This window comes from Anastrepha ludens, chromosome 5 (genome assembly GCF_028408465.1).
Source record: "Anastrepha ludens isolate Willacy chromosome 5, idAnaLude1.1, whole genome shotgun sequence".
NCBI lineage: Eukaryota > Metazoa > Arthropoda > Insecta > Diptera > Tephritidae > Anastrepha > Anastrepha ludens.
The window spans coordinates 55,340,934-55,361,759 of NC_071501.1; the positions used below are offsets into that span (position 1 = coordinate 55,340,934).

At 37.3% G+C, this 20,826-nt stretch overlaps 1 protein-coding gene across 1 annotated transcript; it reads right to left on the bottom strand.

Moving 5' to 3' along the window:
* Positions 1 to 1,098: 1,098 nt before the first annotated feature.
* LOC128864417 (glutamate [NMDA] receptor subunit 1) lies at positions 1,099 to 14,457 on the bottom strand. The gene is given in 7 exon segments (XM_054104064.1): positions 1,099 to 1,257; positions 1,311 to 1,392; positions 1,395 to 1,450; positions 5,911 to 6,200; positions 7,558 to 7,828; positions 7,891 to 8,390; positions 13,961 to 14,457. Coding segments are annotated over 7 exon segments (1,695 nt in total). The 5' UTR covers positions 14,342 to 14,457; the 3' UTR covers positions 1,099 to 1,142.
* Between the last annotated feature and the right edge of the window lie 6,369 nt (positions 14,458 to 20,826).

Genomic DNA, 20,826 nt, shown 5'->3' on the forward strand with positions numbered 1-20,826 from the left:
AGCTGACGTCAATTGGGGTGTGTTTACAAAAAAACTGAGATCAACCAATGACACACTCCGTTGCCGTGTGAACAACGGCTGATTGGACGAGTGTATGAATTGTGTGAAACTATTGTGAAAATTTCGGCTGACGATAATATTGCTTCATTTACGATGAACACAAGGAGAATTGAGCGCTGTCAATGTAGCTGTAAAAACAAATGTTCGATGTGCTTGAGATCCCCAAGGGATTTTCTATTAGAATCTTGCATGATTTTAATTTTTCTAACTTTTTGTAAAAAACCCAATATGAATTGTTATATTATGAGTGACAATTAAATGTAATGAGCTAAATATTTACAGGGAAAACTATTAGGGTGGTCCAACATCCCGGCCATGTTGAAAGAACTCCCTTTCAAGATAGACGTAGCATGACTAATTTATGTATCGTCCAGCAACATGGCCCATTAACAGTAAGAAGGTGCAGATGCGATCATCTCGCCCAAGTACAGTATATTCGATTTGACCAAGTTTCCAGCGCTGTAGTGGTATATAGTCGTCGTGAATTATTAACAAGGCTCCAACTATGAGGTTTCTTGAAGATCCAGTTGACTCGTTCGCGCAACTCACTTAAGTAGTTTGAATACCAGCGACTCCAAAACGCTGTTTGACAAAGGTGATCATATCAAAATAATCCAAACTGCAGATATTTTTATGTTCCAACGAACGGCCAGATAAGCTACGTAGTGAACCACTAACCAATAATATATCCGAATCTTGCTTGACAATAATATATCCGAAATCGTTAGGGTCTGATGACAGCGCGACGGTAGACGGGAGTTGAGTATTGCAAAAAATTTGGCCGCTGCACTGTTGAACAGAAAGTATCCGCTTTAGGGTTAGCCTATTAAACGTAAAATAAACAAATTGAGCTAGTAACAAATATACATACGCACAAAAAGAAATAGCAAATTAAATGAGGGCACCGCCAAACTCATCTGTCTTATTTATTTAATTATTTTTTATCGTTTTCCCAAAAGAGCCAAATATAGGATTAAAAAATTATTTTACCAAGAAGCTTCATAATCTTGTGGTCCCCAAAAAGGCCAAACACGTATAAAGTTTTTGAACCACTTTTTATTTTAAATTATTTTGAAGCGATATTAGGTTAAGCAAAAATGAAGAATTGATACAAACCACAAGAATTGTATTACTGAATAAAGTACGCATGAATTGAGATCTCTGACAATGCGATTAACACAGATAATATAATCCCACCTGTAATAAAAATTTTACTGCATATTCCATTGATTTATATAAACATGACATACCAACTAGCAAAAAACACAGGCCTAGTACATTTGAAAAAGTTACTGGAAAAACGATAAACACTGCTTGACATGTTGGTTTTTTCGGCAATCGTTTATATAAAACTCTTCCAATTAATCCAGTCTCTCGGAACCAGATAAGCCTAAAAATAAGAAATGGTTATTATTAGAATCCATTCGATTACATTTTTTGTTTGTGTCTTCTACAAAATACCAAGGGCGGTATTTGTAGTTAAGTACCTTTTATGAATTAAGTGAAATTATATTTTCATAAGTTATATTTTTTATAAAAAGTTGTAAAAATATCAAAATTGTAAGTACTCATTTGGTTTGGGTGTTATGGCTAATAAAATACATTTATTTAGACTACACCCTAAGCTTTTGAAAAAACCCGGACCCCCCTAATGTTAATAAACTCGATAACTAAGAATGCGTCAAAGATCAGTCAACTGATCTTGTCACCTTCTGTATTCTATTCGCTATTCGCCGACCCACCATACTTAACCTGCAAGTGTCTCTGAAAATCACGGTGGAGAGAATACAGAATCCGCTAACCGATATCCTGCTCTCAGCGAATTTGACAGGATCAGCAATTGAGATGACGTAATAAGTGGTTATTTGTTTTAATTTTTTTTGTACTGACTTTTTTTTGTTTCTTGTTACGACACAGCCACAAATCCCTCTCTATCTCTCTGAAAATGAGAGAGATTACAAACAAGATTACAGTTGGTGTCAAGATGAATCCTCACAAGTTGACTTCGCTATAGCAGATGATTTGTTTTTCGTCTTGCTGGTTTGAATATCAAAGTGCCCTGCTCCTTTGTTATTGGTTTATCTGCATCTATACATTCTCATTAAAATTTTGACATTAAAAAGGGCATCAAACAAATCAGAACACTGTATTGGCGCATGCAAATGACGCGGTAAAATGAAAATTGAATTGTAAAATAACAAAATGGAAGTTGGTGTTAATGCAGTGATGCAAATAATTCTGTAAAATTAACAATCTCAATATTTTTCTTTTGGTTTATATGCAGGTAATAATAGCAATTACCCGACATACTTTGATACGCCTCAAAACGTAAAACGCATTAAATTTTGTGTATTTTTGTACTGAAGCACTGAAAAAAAACTTCAGTTCTCGATAGAGAGTATTTGTGACGGTTACACGTTGTACAGAATGCAGAGGTGTGGTTAACATGAGACCGTTAAATGGCTCTCAGCGATTTTGAAGGAATTAGCTGATCATGTTACTTGGTTGCCGTCTAAGTCAGAGATGACTAGAGGCCGAACTTTTTTCCTCGTGAGAACGAAGAAAGAATCGTGAATTGGGTATTTTTTAAACAAAAACTGTAAGTTTCCACATCACACATTGAGGTTAGCGTGTACCTATATTTTTTACAACAATCATCAGTAATGCCACACCGGAAGAAAATTATTTGGGTATTTTGTAAATAAAAATTGGAAATTTTCAGCTTCCACACCACCATTGTGGTAGGCAGTGAGTGCTCGGTTCCCCAGTAGGCTTATATCACCCAAATACATCACTACATATTATAAAACAAAGTCGCTTTTTCTGTCCCTATGTCCCCTTATACGCTTAAATCTTTAAAACTACGCAACGGATTTTGATGCGGTTTTTTTTTTAAAGATAGATTGATTGAAGAGGAAGGTTTATATCTATATAATGTGAAGAAATATATAAAGGGGGCGTGGCAATCGGTCAAAATGTGGCAAAAAAACATAATTTTTTTGTTTTCACGGCCATAAATCATAAACGAATCAACCAATTAAAATGAAACTTTCTTGAAGTTTAACTTTGAAATATTTACTTTCGTTCTGCATCAAAAAAAATAATTGATTTATTTGTTATTTAACCAAAATTGTTTAAACAAAAGCAGCTCTTTTTCCAAAAAAAGCTGTTTGTGTGTGTGTTCGCTGTCAACCGAATGAAGCAACAGGCGTTAAGCGATAATCTCACCACACCTCATTAATGTTGAATTACATCGTATGGTGACGTATGTATGTATGTATTTACGAATTGCTCGCATTATTTCATTTCGGACATATGTACATATGTATCTATGTATGTACTGAATTCCATGTAATTATATGTACATACAATTTTACGGCGAAATAAAACGCTATTTTCAGGTTCTATATTAGTAAATCGCACATAATTAAAATACAGTTTTTGAATAGTTTTTATTGATTCGGAGCGCGTTTAGTTTGCTATCAATTCCATACAATAACATTTTTTGTCATTTACTTTTTACGACAACTAATAGCTTATTTTCGAAGCGATTTCAACAAATGGGTACAACATTAATCCTTATCCAATTAAATACCTTAAATACATTGTTGTTTTCATATAGATCTATGTATATGGCTCTTTACAGCATATAATTAAAAACAATATTTTTCAAGATATTACAACAGTGATTAGTAATTGAGATCTACCGGAAAAATTGCGTTAGCTGTTGCGTCATCCGGCATTGCCGCTACTCTTTTGGAAAGAGTCTTTTGGAAAGAGGCCGAACCACACACTCTACAATGAAGCACCCGCTGAAAATCGCTACCGACGATGATAACAGCGTCTGTAGTGTTTCTAGACAGAGCAATACAGGAAAATTGATGCGTGACTGCTCATTAATAGCCTGGGACGAAGCTACCATGTCAAACAAGACGTCTGTGGAAGCACTGGATAGGACAATGCGCGATTTGCGCAACAAAAATGCACCTATGGGTGGATGCACAATTCTGTTCTCAGGAGATTTCCGTCAAATCCTACCAGTTGTGACTCGAGGAACACGTGCTGACGAAATAAATGCTTCGCTAAAAAGATCCCACCTTTAGTCGTATGTCAATAAATTAGAGCTTAAAACTAATATGAGGATTTCGTCATCTTCATGTGAGAACAGGCTATTTCCAGAGATGCTGCTAAAAGTTGGCAATAGAGAATTAACACAAAGTGAGGGAAGGATTAACCTAGAAAACCTTTGTGTTTTGATAGACAACATCCAAGAGTTAGTCAACAATGTCTATCCAGACATTGATAACATAATTTATAAGACAATATCTTGGTTTAAAGAAAGAGCTATTCTGTCACCAACTAACGAACAAGTAGATAAAGTAAATAACTTGAATATTTCAAAGATTGATGCGCCGACGAAAATATACTACTCGGTCGATACTGTTCTCGATTTGGAAGAAGCTGTTCAATTTCCTACAGAATTTCTAAATTCTTTGAAACCGTCTGGACTCCCTCCTCACAAAATGGAGCTGAAAATAGGTTGTCCTGTTATTTTATTAAGAAACCTAAGTCCACCTAAACTTTGCAATGGCACGCGTTTGATGGTAAAATCACTGAAAACTTTCATAATAGAGTGCACAATACTCACAGGATGTGGTACCGGAGAAGATGTATTGATTCCCCGAATCCCTCTGATACCATCGGATCTACCATTCCAATTTAAACGCTTACAATTTCCGGTAAAGACATCTTTTGCAATGACCATTAATAAATCTCAGGGTCAAACCTTCAACGTTGCAGGCTTAGATTTGAGTGTTGACTGTTTTTCACATGGCCAACTGTATGACGCTCTTTCAAGAGTAACCTCTAGAGAAAACATGTTTGTATTGTCTAATGACAAGAAAGCTATGAACGTTGTATATAAAGACATTCTGTTATATAGTAATTGTTGTAAAAATAAAATAAATACATATGTAAAAATGCAAAAAGTTAATATGCAAAAATGTAGGGTATGAATTTAGATATCCCAAAGATAGCAGGAAATCTTCATGCTATAAAGAAAGGGGAATTGTTTTACTCCAAATTTAACGCGTGTGGGCCACGGGCAATAATGAATAAGCCAAAACTACTGGATCGAGTTTAATCATTTTTTCAGTGAGTGACATAGGGTATATATGGTATTTTATACCCGTGCGAAGCTGGGCGGGTTGCTAGTATACATATAAGTAAAATAAAAACCAGTCAGCATAAAAGCGCCCGCCGTAGCCGAGTGGGTTGGTGCGTGGCTCCCATTCGGAATTCACAGAGAGAACGTAGGTTCGAATCTCGGTGAAACATCAAAATTAAGAAAAACATTTTTCTAATAGCGGTCGCCAGCCGACAAGCAATGGCAAACCTCCGAGTGTATTTCTGCCATGAAAAAGCTCCACATAAAAATATCTGCCGTTCGGAGTCGGCTTGAAATTGTAGGTCCCTCCATTTTGTGGAACAACATCAAGACGCACACCACAAATAGGCGGAGGAGCTCGGCCAAACACCCAAAAAGAGTGAAAAATTAAAATTTAAATGGAATTATCCAAAATTGAAACACAAAAGTAATGAACACGAAATATAATTATAAAGAAATGGATAAAATATTGAAATGTTTGAATATAACATATAAAGTAGGCAACAAAAATAAATTTTTAAAACAACAAAAATAATAAAAAAAAATAAAAACAAACAATTGGTTCTTTCTATTGTAAAAAGAATATTTTTTCTTTTGTTTTTGAGGAAGTAAGTTAAATAGGAAGAACATATATATTCGATTGTTTTCTATAAATATAATCAATATCGTTAACATATACTCACGTGAAACGAAAAATCTCAGTATATTGGCTGTTTTTAGGCACTATCCCATTCATTAATTCTATATCCATTAATCCTTTGACGACTCGTAGTGTGCAAAGTTCGTTGGCATCAAAGTTTTTAGCGATTTCTGGAAAGGCGTCAGCTAATTCACAATGGAATGCGTAGGATCCTTTCTTAATTAAAGAAATGGCCTTCTGAATGTGAGTATAAACTGGTAAATCATCAAGTTCCTTTCGTGAGGGTAGCAATTTCTGTCTTATAAGACGTTTTACAGTGGCAGATTTACTTTCCTGAAAAATGCAATGTACTCGATTTTTAAAACATTGAAGATTTGTTGTTAAAATTATGCAAATCTTTTGGCTGAATTTTATTTTGAAAAAAAAAACTACTCATAATGGTGGGTATATACTAACAATCTGGTTTATTCGCGATAAAAACGAAAAACAAAATTCTGAAAGAAGTGTTCATAGCAAGCGTGAAGCAATGCTGACTAATGTTTAAAAACTCTATATAAAGACCTTGGACATATCGAAAAGATATTATTACACAGAATCTTAATAAGAAAAAACAAAGTCAACTAGCTATTCTGGTTAAAAAGTTTTTTTAAAAAGTAAAATCCTTAGATCCGGGTTCATAACTACACCTATGATATGATGCAAAGCCTCAGAAACTTGCCCTTTCTTATGTCAGCCAATCAGCTAATTCTTTCGAATTCGCTGAAAGCCGATTAACGGTCTGATCTTGGCCACACCTCTGAAAAATTCTTACCATGGAAATCTATCATCCTTGGTATGCCGTCATATAGCGATATTCACAAATATGTATGTAGTGAATGTCCACAGCGGAGAGAATTCAAAATGACTAGAGTAAGCAAAAAATAAGGGATAAACTGCAGCAGCTACCAAAAACGTTCGATCGCTTTTCAACAGCAACGAACTAAACTTCGCTCGCAATCGTGCCATCAACCAAAGGCACAGTGTACAGAATACAAAAGGTGGCACGATTTTGACAACAGATAACGTCATTACAGCAACGAGTTACGCCAAATACAACAACGTGAATATTATGCAAAGCTACGAAACAGGTTCACTTCACTTCACAGATCTTCATTGGAAGGTACAATTATCGGTTCTAACAGTTTCCATGTTTAAAAGCGCTAAGTTTACGCAAATTCTGAGAATGAAAAAGGAAACGAACGCACAACTGTTTGATGTGACGAAATTCGTGCAATAAATTGTTTCCTTTGTGTTCTGGCGAAGGTTGATCAGAAACTATCAAAACTCTATTAAGTTTTTTAATACATATAATATCATTTGTTCAATTTATGTAATTCAGTGTTCTATAATTAATTTAAATAACCTCTTTCGGTTTAAAATGAAGTGAGTGTAGCCTCTGAGAAATTTGTCATATTTACAAGGCAATCCTCCCACCACTATCAAAGGTTCTTTGTGTTCAAGACGCTTAACAAGGTGCCCGCCAGAGCCAGGAATGTATGACGTCCATTCCTTGCGTTCGAGTTGGATGATTAATTTTTTAAAATTGTACAATGCCTTTAATATAGAGTTATTCTCTTGAGCACCATGTCTTTTAATAGGATAGAATATTTTAATGTAAAAATTTAGCTATTAAGAAGATTTTATTACTTACTCTAAACAGAACTTTATAATATCCAATGTCTTCAAAAGATACTTTAAGAGGGCTGCAAATGATTTCCTCTATATTAGTGGGTCCTTGCGCAGAAGAGGACAATAATCCAGAAACGACTGAAGAAGTATAATAATTATATATCAGAAGCGAAAAAACAAATACCGAAAGAAATAGTATTCTTATTGATAGCCATTTTGATGTTGGATTCACACTTTGCTGACAAATGGCGGCTATCGAAATTAGCAATATGTTGGCTAAAGAAGTTTGTTCCCTGAAATGAAATATATCGTAAGCTGCGGTATTGCCTTGTAAACAAGAATCTTTTGTACAAACTTATTGTCCAATAATTGTTTTTGGTTCTCATGCCGTATTTTTATATTATCTATAAGCCAAAAAACTAAGCTTGTGGTTATGATCAACCATGCAATTAAAATCCACACGGGTCTTTGAAATGGTACCAAGAAGCTTCCAGCTTTAATATTGTTGCTTAACTCCGGTACGAATCGATATAAAAATGCAGTTTCGAATTTCCAGCCTTGATGTATTATGTCAAACTCTGCGAAACGACTGATCCGATTAAATATACCAGATACTCCTACGTCAGCTTCATTCCGGGCCATAATGCCTAAAAATCCTAGCCTGAAGCTTGTATTATCCAAACGTCCTGCCCAGCCACGAGCAACACGAAATTCAATGGAGAAATTGATATGCTCTTTTAAAATTTGAACGAGCTCAAAGTAATACTTAGTAAAAGCAGATATACCAATATGCTTTACATTTTCGGAAAGTAGTCCAGTTATTTGAGTGTTGCTTGTAATGTTGTCAAGGTCAATCTGTATAGGATCGAGAAAAAAATAACAACCATTAATATCACCTCTGTTATTTTTATAATCAGAAAAAATATTGAAAAAGTCATAATGCCCATCTCTTGACATTGCATGGGAATTAGATAGAAATTTGAGCTGGTATAAATGCTGGCATATGTGCGTATTGAGGAATAAATTTGTATTTTCAATTCTCTAAATATATTCCGTGAACTTTTCCATCAAGGTAGTATTTTTTTAGTGAGAAATTATAATTACAGAAATTTTTTTTTCAAAAACATTACTTCAAGCAATCGATTAATACATTTTTATGCAGCCGATACATCTCTAAGAAGGCTCGGGTAGGTCTGTAATTTTTTTAGATGTTTTTCTTTGCTATTTTTTTTTTCGTCATCAACCATCGATACTTGAAGATCTATATATACTTCGGCCGTAGCCGAATGGGTTGGTGCGTGACTCCCATTCGGAATTCACAGTCAGAGCATAGGTTCGAATCTCGGTGAAACACCAAAATTAAGAAAAACATTTTTCTACACGTAATAGTAGTCGCCCCTCGGCAGGCAATGGCAAACCTCCGAGTGTATTTCTGCCATGAAAAAGCTCCTCATAAAAATATCTGCCGTTCGGAGTCGGCTTAAAACTGTGGGTCCCTCCATTTGTGGAATAACATCAAGACGCACACCGCAAATAGGAGGAGAAGCTCGGCCAAACACCCAAAGAGGATGACAAACTTTCAGACCGGATTTCTACCATGACATAGATTCTAATGAAAATGTTTACCGTTCGGGGACGACGTAAAACTGTATGTCTCTACATTTGTGGAAAAATAGCAATACGCGCACCACAAATAGGAGAAGAAGCTTGGCCAACCTAACAGAAGTGTTCGCGTCAATCCCAATATATGCGCAATGTACCGATTTTCCAAATTGGGACAATCTGTGCAGAAATAGTTCCGTGTCGTGGATTTGGCATATATGTATGTATCTAGCATATGTGCAACATCACTTACTTATTTACTTAGGTGGTCATAACAACCCGTTATCAAGTTACGGCCGACCTCACTAGCTCTCTCCAGGCGCCTCTGATCCGCGCACGCCTTCTCCAATTCTGTACACCAAGCGAGCATAGGGTTTCCTCCACCTGGTCTTTCCACCGGAGCAATGGTCTTCCTCTGCGTCAACTCCCTTGGACTTCACCCTCGAACACCTTCTTTGCTGGAGCTTCTTCATCCATACGCACGACATGCCCTAGCCAACGCAGGCGTTGGATGGCGATGCGTTGAACTACGTGAATGTCGACGTAGAGTTCATACAGCTCGTGGTTTATTCTTGAACGGTAGTCTTCGCCAACGCGCACAGGAGCGAAGATCTTACGAAGAACTTTTCTCTCGAACAACCCAAGAGCGGCTGCATCACTTTGTGACACTACCCATGCCTCTGCGCCATAAAGCAACACGGGTATGATGAGCGTCTTGTAAAGTGTCAGTTTGGTCATGCGAGAGAGGGCTCGACTACTCAATTGCTTACTTAGCCCATAGTAACACCTATTAGCAAGAGTGATTCTCCGCTTGATCTCCAGGCTGATATCGTTGTTGCTGTTAACGGTAATAGATTCTGGATCTCGATTTAATTTAATAAGTGAAGGAGATTGGTCGAAATTACGAAACGGACAGGCCGTAGTGTGGAACATCCGGTCCCACTCTCCCAATCAATTCAAAGCGTATGCCGCGGATAAGCTTTTGAGAGTGTTGCAGGTATTTGATGCGCCAATCGCTACAGCGCATGCAGAAATGATTACTACCTTTTATGTTATTGAAAAGGGAAGTCAATCACTATTAGGGCGTGACTCAGCAGTAAAACTAAATGTTTTGAGAATAGGCTTAAATGTCCATCGAATTGAAAATAAAAAGCCATTTCCAAAAATTAAAAACATTAAAGATAGTTTAGCAATAGATCATAGTGTCCGGCCAGTCCAGCAACCAATAAGACGCATTCCGATTGCATTAGAGGCGAAAGTGGCGGAAAAGATTGATGAAGCATTACATCAGGACATAATCGAACAAGTGCCAGGACCAAGTTTGTGGATATCACCGGTGGTAATAGTATTTAAACCTAATGGGGACGTGAGGCTATGCATCGATATGAGGCGCGCAAATGAGGCCATACTACGTGAAAACTACCCCCTACCCACCTTCGACTCCTTCATGACAAAACTAAGACATGCAAAATTTTTCTCGAGGCTGGACCTAAAAAACGCCTATCACCAAATTGAACTCGATGAGGCCAGCCGAGAAATAACGACGTTTATCATGCACAAAGGACTATTCCGGTACAAAAGGTTAATGTTCGGCGTGAATGCGGCACCGGAGATTTTCCAACGCATAATGGAAGAGTTGCTATCACCTTGCAAGAACGTTCTCAACTATATCGACGATGTAATCATATTCGGAAGTTCGGAACAAGAACATGACGAAGCGGTAAGGGACGTCATGCGAATGGTGTCGTATTAAACACAGATAAATGCGCTTGGAAAGTGAAGGAGCTAAAGTTTTTGGGGCACATGTTATCGGAACAAGGCTGTGAAATCCAGAGAAAGTGAAATTAATCGGAGAATTTCGAGCACCAAAAACCAAAGACGAGGTAAGAAGTTTTCTAGGCCTAGTTACGTACATAGGGAAATTCATACCAAAATTAGCGGATATTACTGAGCCTTTGAGGAGTCTCCTAAAATCAAATAACACCTTCATCTGGGGTTGTAATCAAGAACAAGCGTTTAAAAAACTAAAAGCTTATCTAGCGCAAATACCCAAATTAGCATTCTTCGATCCAAAGAACAGAACCCGCGTAATAGCTGACGCCAGCCCAATAGCCTTAGGAGCAGTCTTAATTCAATTCGACACCATTGGGGATCCGAAGATAATCACGTTCGCTAGCAAGAGTCTTTCAGACGTTGAAAAAAGATATTCTCAAACAGAGAAAGAAAGCTTGGCTCTGGTTTGGGCAGTAGAGAAGTTTTATTATTATTTAGCAGGATTACAATTCGAATTGGTCACAGACCACAAACCCCTTGAAGCTATTTTTAAACCGACATCCAAGCCACCTGCCTGAATTGAACGTTGGCTCCTAAGACTACAAGCTTTCAAATTTAAAGTAATTTATCGCGCTGGAAAGGAAAATATAGCAGACCCCTTATCGAGACTAGTCAAATTTTCAAGTGGCGACGTATTTGATAGCAGCTGGGAAAATGATGTTTTCCAAATCGTGTGTAGTTCCGTGCCAGCAACTCTTACAGTAACTGTCATTGATAAGAAAAGTACAGAAGATGATCACATAACTGATGCAATCACTCACATAAGTAACAATTCGTGGAGCTCGGGAACGTCCAATATATATTATCCGTTCCGACTAGAACTTTCGGTGCTAGGCAATATACTCCTGCGTGGGAGACGCATCGTGATTCCCGAATCTCTGCGGCAATGAGTACTGGAACTTGCACACGAAGGGCACCCTGGGGAGTCGGCGATGAAAAGACGACTAAGAGCGAAGGTTTGGTGGCCCCTGATTGACAGAGAGGTGGAACGTTTTGTTAAAAATTGCCGAGACTGTTTGCTGGTATCGCTACCAAACAATCCAACCGCAATGCACAGACACAGATTCCCCGACGGACCATGGCAATGTGTGGCAACGGATTTACTAGGTCCACTTCCCAACGGGGAATACTTACTCGTATTGATAGATTATTTCTCGCGCTATCAAGAGATTGTGTTCTTAAGGAAAATAAATTCAGAAGCTCTTATAAAAGCAATGCAAGCCATCTTCTCTAGACTAGGGTTACCTAAATCCTTGCGTACCGATAATGGGAGACAATATGTGAGCAATGAGTTTAGAGAACTCTGTAGAGAGAATAACATTGAGCTAGTCACAACACCGCCGTACTGGCCTCAAGCTAACGGAGAGGTCGAGAATATGAATCGATCACTAGTGAAGCGTTTGAAAATTGCCCACTCTAACAAATTGAACTATAAGTCAGAGATACAGAAATTCTTAATGATGTACAACGTGACACCTCACAGCACAACCAGGTCTACACCAACGGAATTAATGTTTAATCGAACCATTCGCGACAAGATCCCAGACATACGTGATCTAACAGAAGAAATCGGTGATTCGTCGGCAAGAGACTTGGACTGCATAAATAAACATAAGGGGAAAGAGAAGGCTGATGCAGCAAGACAGGCGAAGAGCTCGGACATTGGAGTTGGAGATATTGTTCTTTTAAAGAACGTAGTATTCCCGCATAAGTTAACACCAAACTTTGATACAACTGAATACGTTGTGGTTGAGAGACACGGCGATGAGGTTCAGCTTTCAGGTAATGGTAAGGTGCTGCGGAGGAATATTAGTCATGTTAAGAAAATTCCCTCCGCTTACCAAGAACAAGTCAGTGAGTCAGGGAAAGCACCGGAAACATTGCTAGATCCACCAAGAGAACAAATTTCAACACTATCCAGGAATTCAGGTGCGGAGGAGGCAGGCACGTCCCAAGGGTTACTACGTCCTAAGTCAGCGGCTAAGGTCACATCACCACCTGTTTCAAACGTGTGCACCGTCGACCCACCGTCAGCTCAGCAAGAAGGGATTAAGTTGAAGCTAAAAAAAATAGGAGGGATGTGGCAACCCTACTGATTGATGACAACTGGCAACGACACCGATGCGTATGGTGAACGAGTGAAACACGTCGAATGGATAGCGAGTGTCATCGAGGGCGATTGAAATCAATCTGATATAATTTGTATTTGTTATTTGTGGTGTTAGAAGTTGTGTTTAATAAATAAACATATTGTAAATATCGCAGTTAATACAGATATAGAGAAGGAGGTAAATGGAGTCGCAATGGAATTAATCAAGTTACATTTACACAAACGTGAAAAATTACGAAACATTTATCTAATTCATGAAAGATATGTTCAATTTCGATTAAGCATCAAAGGTTAATAAGTCAACAACACTAAGAGGCACCATCATCGATTTGACTTTTTCAAGACACATTACACTCGAAACACTCCCTTTCATTTCCTACTTTTCCTATCATCGTCCTATTATCAACAGAGAAATGGTTCATTACCATGCAGACAGGAAGAAGGCATATGCAAATACAAATATGTGAATTTATATATAATACATATGCGCATATGCATACATATATATGCTCATTCAAGTAGGAGAGAGCCAGATGTCGAACGTTGCCGAACGCGGGGCCGATTGTACATCTTTGACGTTCGTTTCGCGCTCTCGCTTACACTTCTGAGTTTTTTTTACAAAATATAGTAATAGGTAAGCGAAACAGTATTGTTTATAATACTATAATATAACTTACATATAGTGAGTAAAATTTTAAATGAATTGACACCGATTAAAATATATGTACTTATGTATATTGGTTCTCATTAATGAGTTATGGGGATTTTTTGGAATAACTGCGGGCGAAATGGGCTACAATGGGCACAAGAATCTTTAAAGTAATACATGTATATTAATATCAACTTATACGAATATATGATGATTTTGTTAGTCACTTACAACTGTCACAGCTCTCATTTTGAGACCACCAAATTGATTCCTCGTTCTTGCATGTTGAGCTTTTAAGATCAATTTGCCGATGTTTATATCAGGCAATTTCGTAAATGGCGGCACACTTACGCTGTTTGAGATTAAAGAAAATTTCAATGGACTTTGCAAATGTCTTCCATTTGAGTAAACGTTCCAGATTGTAGAATTTGTTCCGTTAATGCAAGTTACTTGCGAATTCGGCCCCAAATAGTTAATGTCAGATGGGACAATTTCTTCGGCGTTTTTATTTTCATAAGACCATAGAAACCACTGGTAGGTTTTGTTAAAATAGTGTCCAAGTGATGCTTGTCTCAGAAGATAATCAGCATTGGTACAAGTACAATCAATCATTATCGACGTTCTTCTATAACTTGCACGAGTCAAAACAATTTGAGGAACATAGTTCGTATTCACACTAACTATTTTTACTAAATGAGTGTGATTTCCTACATTTTTTGCGACCTGCAAAAGATCTGTTTTTATTTTATATTATTCAATGTCAACTTTATTACGTCTTAATATATTATATATTATAAAAAAACTTCAAATTCGCTTGTTTTAAATGCAAAAGCAGTAAGTTTTTATAAAAGCATCAAATATTTATCTTATATTAATAAATATTATTCAGAATGGAGTTCCCCTTTTCGATTTTAGTCGAAAAAAATATTACTTTATAATAGGTCTCTTCTTTTATTCATAATAACAACTACCAAACCCAAAAAATGATACACACACGCATATACACTCATTTTTGCCACCTCATACAAAAGCAAAAACACTACATTTGGAGGATTTTATTTATTTGTGTTTTCACAATTTAACATGCGGCACTTTGTGATCATTAATTTGTTTAGTTTAAATCTAACATTATATTATTTATATATTATATTAATTTGTGTTCTAACAATTTGTTTTTTCCCCTCGAGGATTACCACATTGATGTTGTGAGGGGGCTTAGTAGGTGCGATGATTCCAAGAACGATGCCGGCGGTAGCGTAGCTACTGGTAGGACCACTCTGACCGGTAAGATCGAAGAGGAGCACCGGAGGTAAGAGTAGCAATCCACCTCGCATAAAAAAAAATGTTATGACACTTTAGCAACGGCCTCGGAAAAACACCAAGATCACCATACCCAACAACGAAAAGGACTCAGGATGTGACTATTGGAACAGGGAATATAGGTATGTAAGAACACTATTGAGAGCAGGCATCGAAACAGCGAATGAGATTCAACGACTAAAAATTGGCATTCTCGCGTTCCAAGAAATACGCTGAAAGGACGCAAGCGAAATAAACCAAACCAACTTCTCCTTCTTCTACAGTGGAGCAGAAAGGAGCGGCAAAACGGAACAGGATTCATGATATTAAAAACTGTTAAGAAACATCTTATTCTATTCACTTAGAATAAAAGGCAAATTTCACAACATCATATTGGTATCAGTATTTGCTCCCACCGAGGACGCGGATGAAGAATTGAAAGACAAATTCAGAGCTAGAAAAAGCGTGCGATAAAATCAGCTCCTTCGATTCGGTGATTGTCCTAGGTGGTTTCAACACACAATTAGGGAAGGAAGAATATGTGCACGCTATCGCCGGCCGACATTTGCTTCATGAAGTTACATCTAATAATGGACTAAGATTGACTCAATTCGCAAGCAGTTTACAACTTTTCAACAAATCGACAAGCTTCCCACATAAACCCATTCACAAAGGAGCATGGAAAATGCCAGGCTTCGATATCCTAAACAAGATCGACCACATCTTGATTAATAAACGAAGAATATCTTGCATAACTGACATGCACACATGCCGGAGCGCAGATGCGAATACTGATCATTATCTAGTTAAGGCGAGATTCAAACAAAAACTGTCCATAGTAGCCAAGACGAAAGGTACAAAAAAAAATATGGGACAAGGAACAAGCTGTCCAACCTCGAAACCCGTTAAGTGTTTAATAACGCGTTCAAAGAAAATCTCCCAGGTTCTTTAAACAAAAACGAAAACGAAAATGGTATATGCGCATCCGTTGACCAAAGCTGGGAGATGATTAAAAACGCATTGCTTACCACGGCAGTCAAATGTGTCGGTCTGAAAAAACGGAAAAATGGGGACTGGTTTGACGACGAATGCGTCAAAATAATAGAAGAAAAACCTCTTGCTAGGAAAAAAAACGCTTGAACACAACAATCGGCTAGCCTCGAAAACTACATCACCAAAAGGAAAATTATGGAAAAAGATAACAACTTTAACCTCAAAAAGAGCAGATCATTTTTCAAAGGAATCAAAGAAAAAAGTCGAGTATACTAGCCAAGATAGAACACCTGCAAACTGCAAAGCGGGAAACACCTAACGGAAAAAGAACAAATATTACAGAGGTGTAAACCCTACTTTGAAGATCTGTACAATCTGCCTACTGGAAGTACATGCCCGCGACTATCACCTTTCGCAGTTGCTCAGCGGGCATGGCTGTTTTCAGGAATACTTGCACCGTTTTAAGCTGGCATACAGCCCTTTCTGTCCAAACTGCCCGAATACTAACGAAAACGCAGAGCACGTCATGTTTTATTGCGACCGCTTCAGAGGGGAACTAGCTATCCTGGAGCAAGCCCTGGGTCATCAACCATCCCCCAGCACCCTCATACAAGATATGTGCGCAACCAGCGGTAAGTGGGAGGTAAGATCATGACGGGACTTCGCTATATTGATTGGGATCGCAAAGCGTTTCAGCAACAGAGAAAGCCGACAGTTTCTGACGAACCGACAACAAGCACAAGCGTTTGAGTGAAACACTCAATTCAGTATCGTACTGAAGACAAGACGATAGTGAGTTAAGATAACACTACTGCAAGTTTTCCGATGTCTCCGTTACCTATAAACAAAATGGGAATAATTGGGACTATCGACGGTGTATAGCCTTCATATGCCTGCAGGAGAGGAACCTGGACGGAGGTAACTGTTGTGTCTTCGGACACAAACGCAGACGTTATACTTTTGTGGTCCCAGGGTAGAATTAGCCGAGATGGAGGATTGTTATAGTATTAGTGGGAGCGTGCCCCACATACCATTGGTGTGACGTCACCTCTAAGATGTTTCTGACATTTTGATTTTAACCTCCTTACAAAAAAGGGAACAAGACTAACTACAGGAACTATAGGGGCATAACACTGCTTAACGTATGTTATAAATTGTTTTCAACGTTGTTATCGGAGCGCAATTAAGCCCTAGCCGAGCAGGTCCAAGGTGAATATCAATGTGGTTTCAGACCAAACAGATCGACATAGACCAAGCGTTTCTCCTTAATTAAAATATCAACACATGTCCTGAATCGGGCTGTGACGTTCACCTCCTATTCATTGACTTCAAACAAGCGTTCGACAGCATCCATAGAGAATCCATCGCCAATACATGATTTAGGAATCCCATCAAAGTTGGTTCGTTTGACGATGCTTACGCTGAAAGGCACGAAAGGAAGAGTTTCTATACAAAAATATAAAGACTTCTCGATATCAGGACACCTATTTTCCAGGACCACACTGACTATAACATACGCGGACGATATAGCCATTGTCGGCCGTAGTAGACGGTACCTAGATGAAATCTTAGCGATAGAAAAAAATGCGAGATTGATAGGACTGGCAATAAACAAACAAATAAACCAACCAAATACATATATGAGGATCTCCAAAGTAAAAACTACAAATGGTCTACGACCTTTTTTGCTCAAGACTCAAAAACAACTTGGCTGCATAACGTAACGGAAGATATGAAAAACTTGGGCGTCAAAAACTGAAAATCTTTTGCGCTGGGTCGTGTTGAATGGAGGAAGATTGCAGGGGCAGCTAAGGCCACCCCGGGGCTGTAACACTAATAGATGATGATTATGACCTTAGTTATTGGCCAAACCTAGTAATCTATCATCCTTGCTGCGAACCCTGTGACATGTCAGCCAAAATTGCCGTACAATTTTGTTTTTCACCATAGTCATTGGCCAAACCTAGTAAATCTATCACCCATGAAAATGATGTCGAAAATTTCAAAGTTGGTGAAGAAATTGCAAAAAACTGGTTCTGTAGAGGATGTAAAAGGACTGGACGTTCTGCTAAGAAAGGTGGTATTGCTGCTACGGCGCAAAGTTTTGCAGAATAACCTTCAACATTAACGACTATCTCAACATGAAGGCATTCAATAATCGACTCTTTGGCGGATTTTACATGTAGACTTGTTTATGGTGGACATTTAAATTATTTAATTTTTCACATATAATTGTTAAGAGTCGTATTTTAAATGAAAACGCTGAAAGAATTTAAGTTTTTACATGCAATTTCGTTTTACTAATTAAAGGTAATTATTCGTAGAGTACATTCGCAAAAATTCGCGGAATTTTAGCTACGCTTTTATAAGATAACGGGATTAAAGTAGCGATACTCAAATACGTTGAACAGAAAAAGTGTACGTTCACTTCACATTGCAATTTGCATGATAAAGACGCTTTTTAAGTTAGTTTTAATTTTTTACCATTCGATGAGTAGTCGCGGTTAAGAAGCAAGTTATAACAGATCAGGGGAAGATATTTTGTGAAACAATGGATAAAAAAGAAAGGAAATTGATATTAGCGAAAGAAATATCATCGTTAATTGCCGGAAAAATGGTAAGAGTCTTCGGGAAATCGCGAAAATTGTTGGCAGGCAGTACTCAATAATCCAAAGATTGATTAACAACTTCAAGCAAACGAAATCCTATGAATCCAAGCCTCGTTTAGGACGCCCATCAAAATTGACGATGAAAGAAAAGCGCAACATAACTATATAAATTATATATAATTGACGCGTACATGGCAGAAATACACTCGGAGGTTTGCTATTGCCTGCCGAGGGGCAACCGCTATTAGAAAAATGTTTTTCTTAATTTTGGTGTTTCACCGAGATTCGAACCTACGTTCTCTCTGTGAAATCCGAATGGTAGTCACGCACCAACCCATTCGGCTATGGCGCCCAACATAACTACCTTGTGAATACTAATCCACGACTGACAGTTTTTTTCCAAGTCCCAAGTGTAACATTATTTACTAAAACGTGTAATACAAAAACACCTGAAACTCAGTGGAAAACCAGTACGGATACGATAATTTTATTTAAATATACTCGTATACGTGTCTAGATACTTACTTTTCTGATTGCATGCGAAAATTAACACATTCATAGTCACTGTAAAATTAACAGAAAAATTTGTCAAAATCCATCCGGCGATACTGTGATAGTCACTTTGAACGCAAAAATTTGGAATTATTATATATAGCAGAAATGTAATTACTCCGGGAGGCGACAGCATAGTGCAGACAGTATTCTTAACTATGAATTTCTTAGGAATTAATTTTCCTTTATTAACCCTTCATATTTCATATTAACATGTACTTAATACTTAAATATTAAATTTATCCAGTAAAATAAGTGTTAAGCAATTAATTTTTGAATGATTTATGTATGAATGTAGGTTCGTTAGGGTGAGCCCATTAATTTTTATGCAAGCGCGCACTTGTGCGCTCAGGTATTATAATTTTGTTCACATAATGGTTTTATGAAACGGCAGAAAAATACTCTTTATTTATTTATTAGTCAATGAATACAACGATTCTTACTAACTAAGAAGACTAGCCTTACGTTACCTAAAATAATTGATTAAGCATAGAGTTAAGACCCCATTTCGAAATGAGAAAAAAATCCAAGGGTAACAGTTATTTAGACAAAAAGCAAGACTAAAATACCCTTCGGTTTTTCAAAGACGCATTTTAGTTAGACCGAATTCTAACTTGAACCCAGTTAAATCTAGTTTCTAGCTAAAATGAGAGAGAACGGAGCAATATAAAGAAATATGTGTGCTTTAATTAGTTCACCCTATGTGAGCTATATAATTATTTACGGAAGTATGTGTGTACGTTTGCATGAGCGCAAGCAACCCCCCTTGTGGGTTCCAATAGAAGATAGATTTTTAAGAATTAAGATATACTCCTTGGCTTTCAAGCACTCTTTTTCCAATAATACATGGAACTTTAGCTAAAATAATAAAAAATATCTATCAGCCCGTCCATATATTTTCAGTAAACGTTCCACACGCTTACAGCGCAAAGTACTTGGGCATGACGTTAGTCGCCAAGCTGAAATGGAAGGAGCATATTAAAACTAAAGAGCTGAACTGAATAAACTTAATTGGCTTATCGGCAAAAACTCAAAGCTGAGTGTCGAAAACAAACTCTTAATTTACAATCAGATTCTTAATTTACAATCAGATTCTAAAATATTGTAAACTCTTTATTTACAACCAGATTCTTAAACCAGTATGGACTTATGCACCAAACCAATATGGGGGTGTGCACAGCGTAAGGTAGTGTTGAGATAATACAACGACTTGAAAATAAGGTGCTCCGAAATATTGTAAAAGCACCTTGGTTTGCAGGTGAACACAATCACCAATAAACTCTTTCGCTGCTAAGCATGCTAATACAACGCACATCAATATTGAAGCTACCTCTCTTTGCAACAAGCAATATTACACAAGAAGATTGAAAAGGGGCAAACCACTAGACCTTGTGGTTAACCTATTGTTATAATATGTCCATGTTTTGAAAAAAATATTATTTGTTACTTTTTTTTAACTAGGTGTAATAGCATGGAATGTAAATAATTTTTTTATGTTCTAATAAAAAATAAAAAAAAATTCTAATTTCAAAAATTTAATATTTTTAATAGTGAAGGCTTAGAAGGAGATCTTTGAGACGTTGGAAGATGAGATGGAATTAAATCTTTGGCATAAAATAATTTGCGATATAAAGTCCGAGTAAT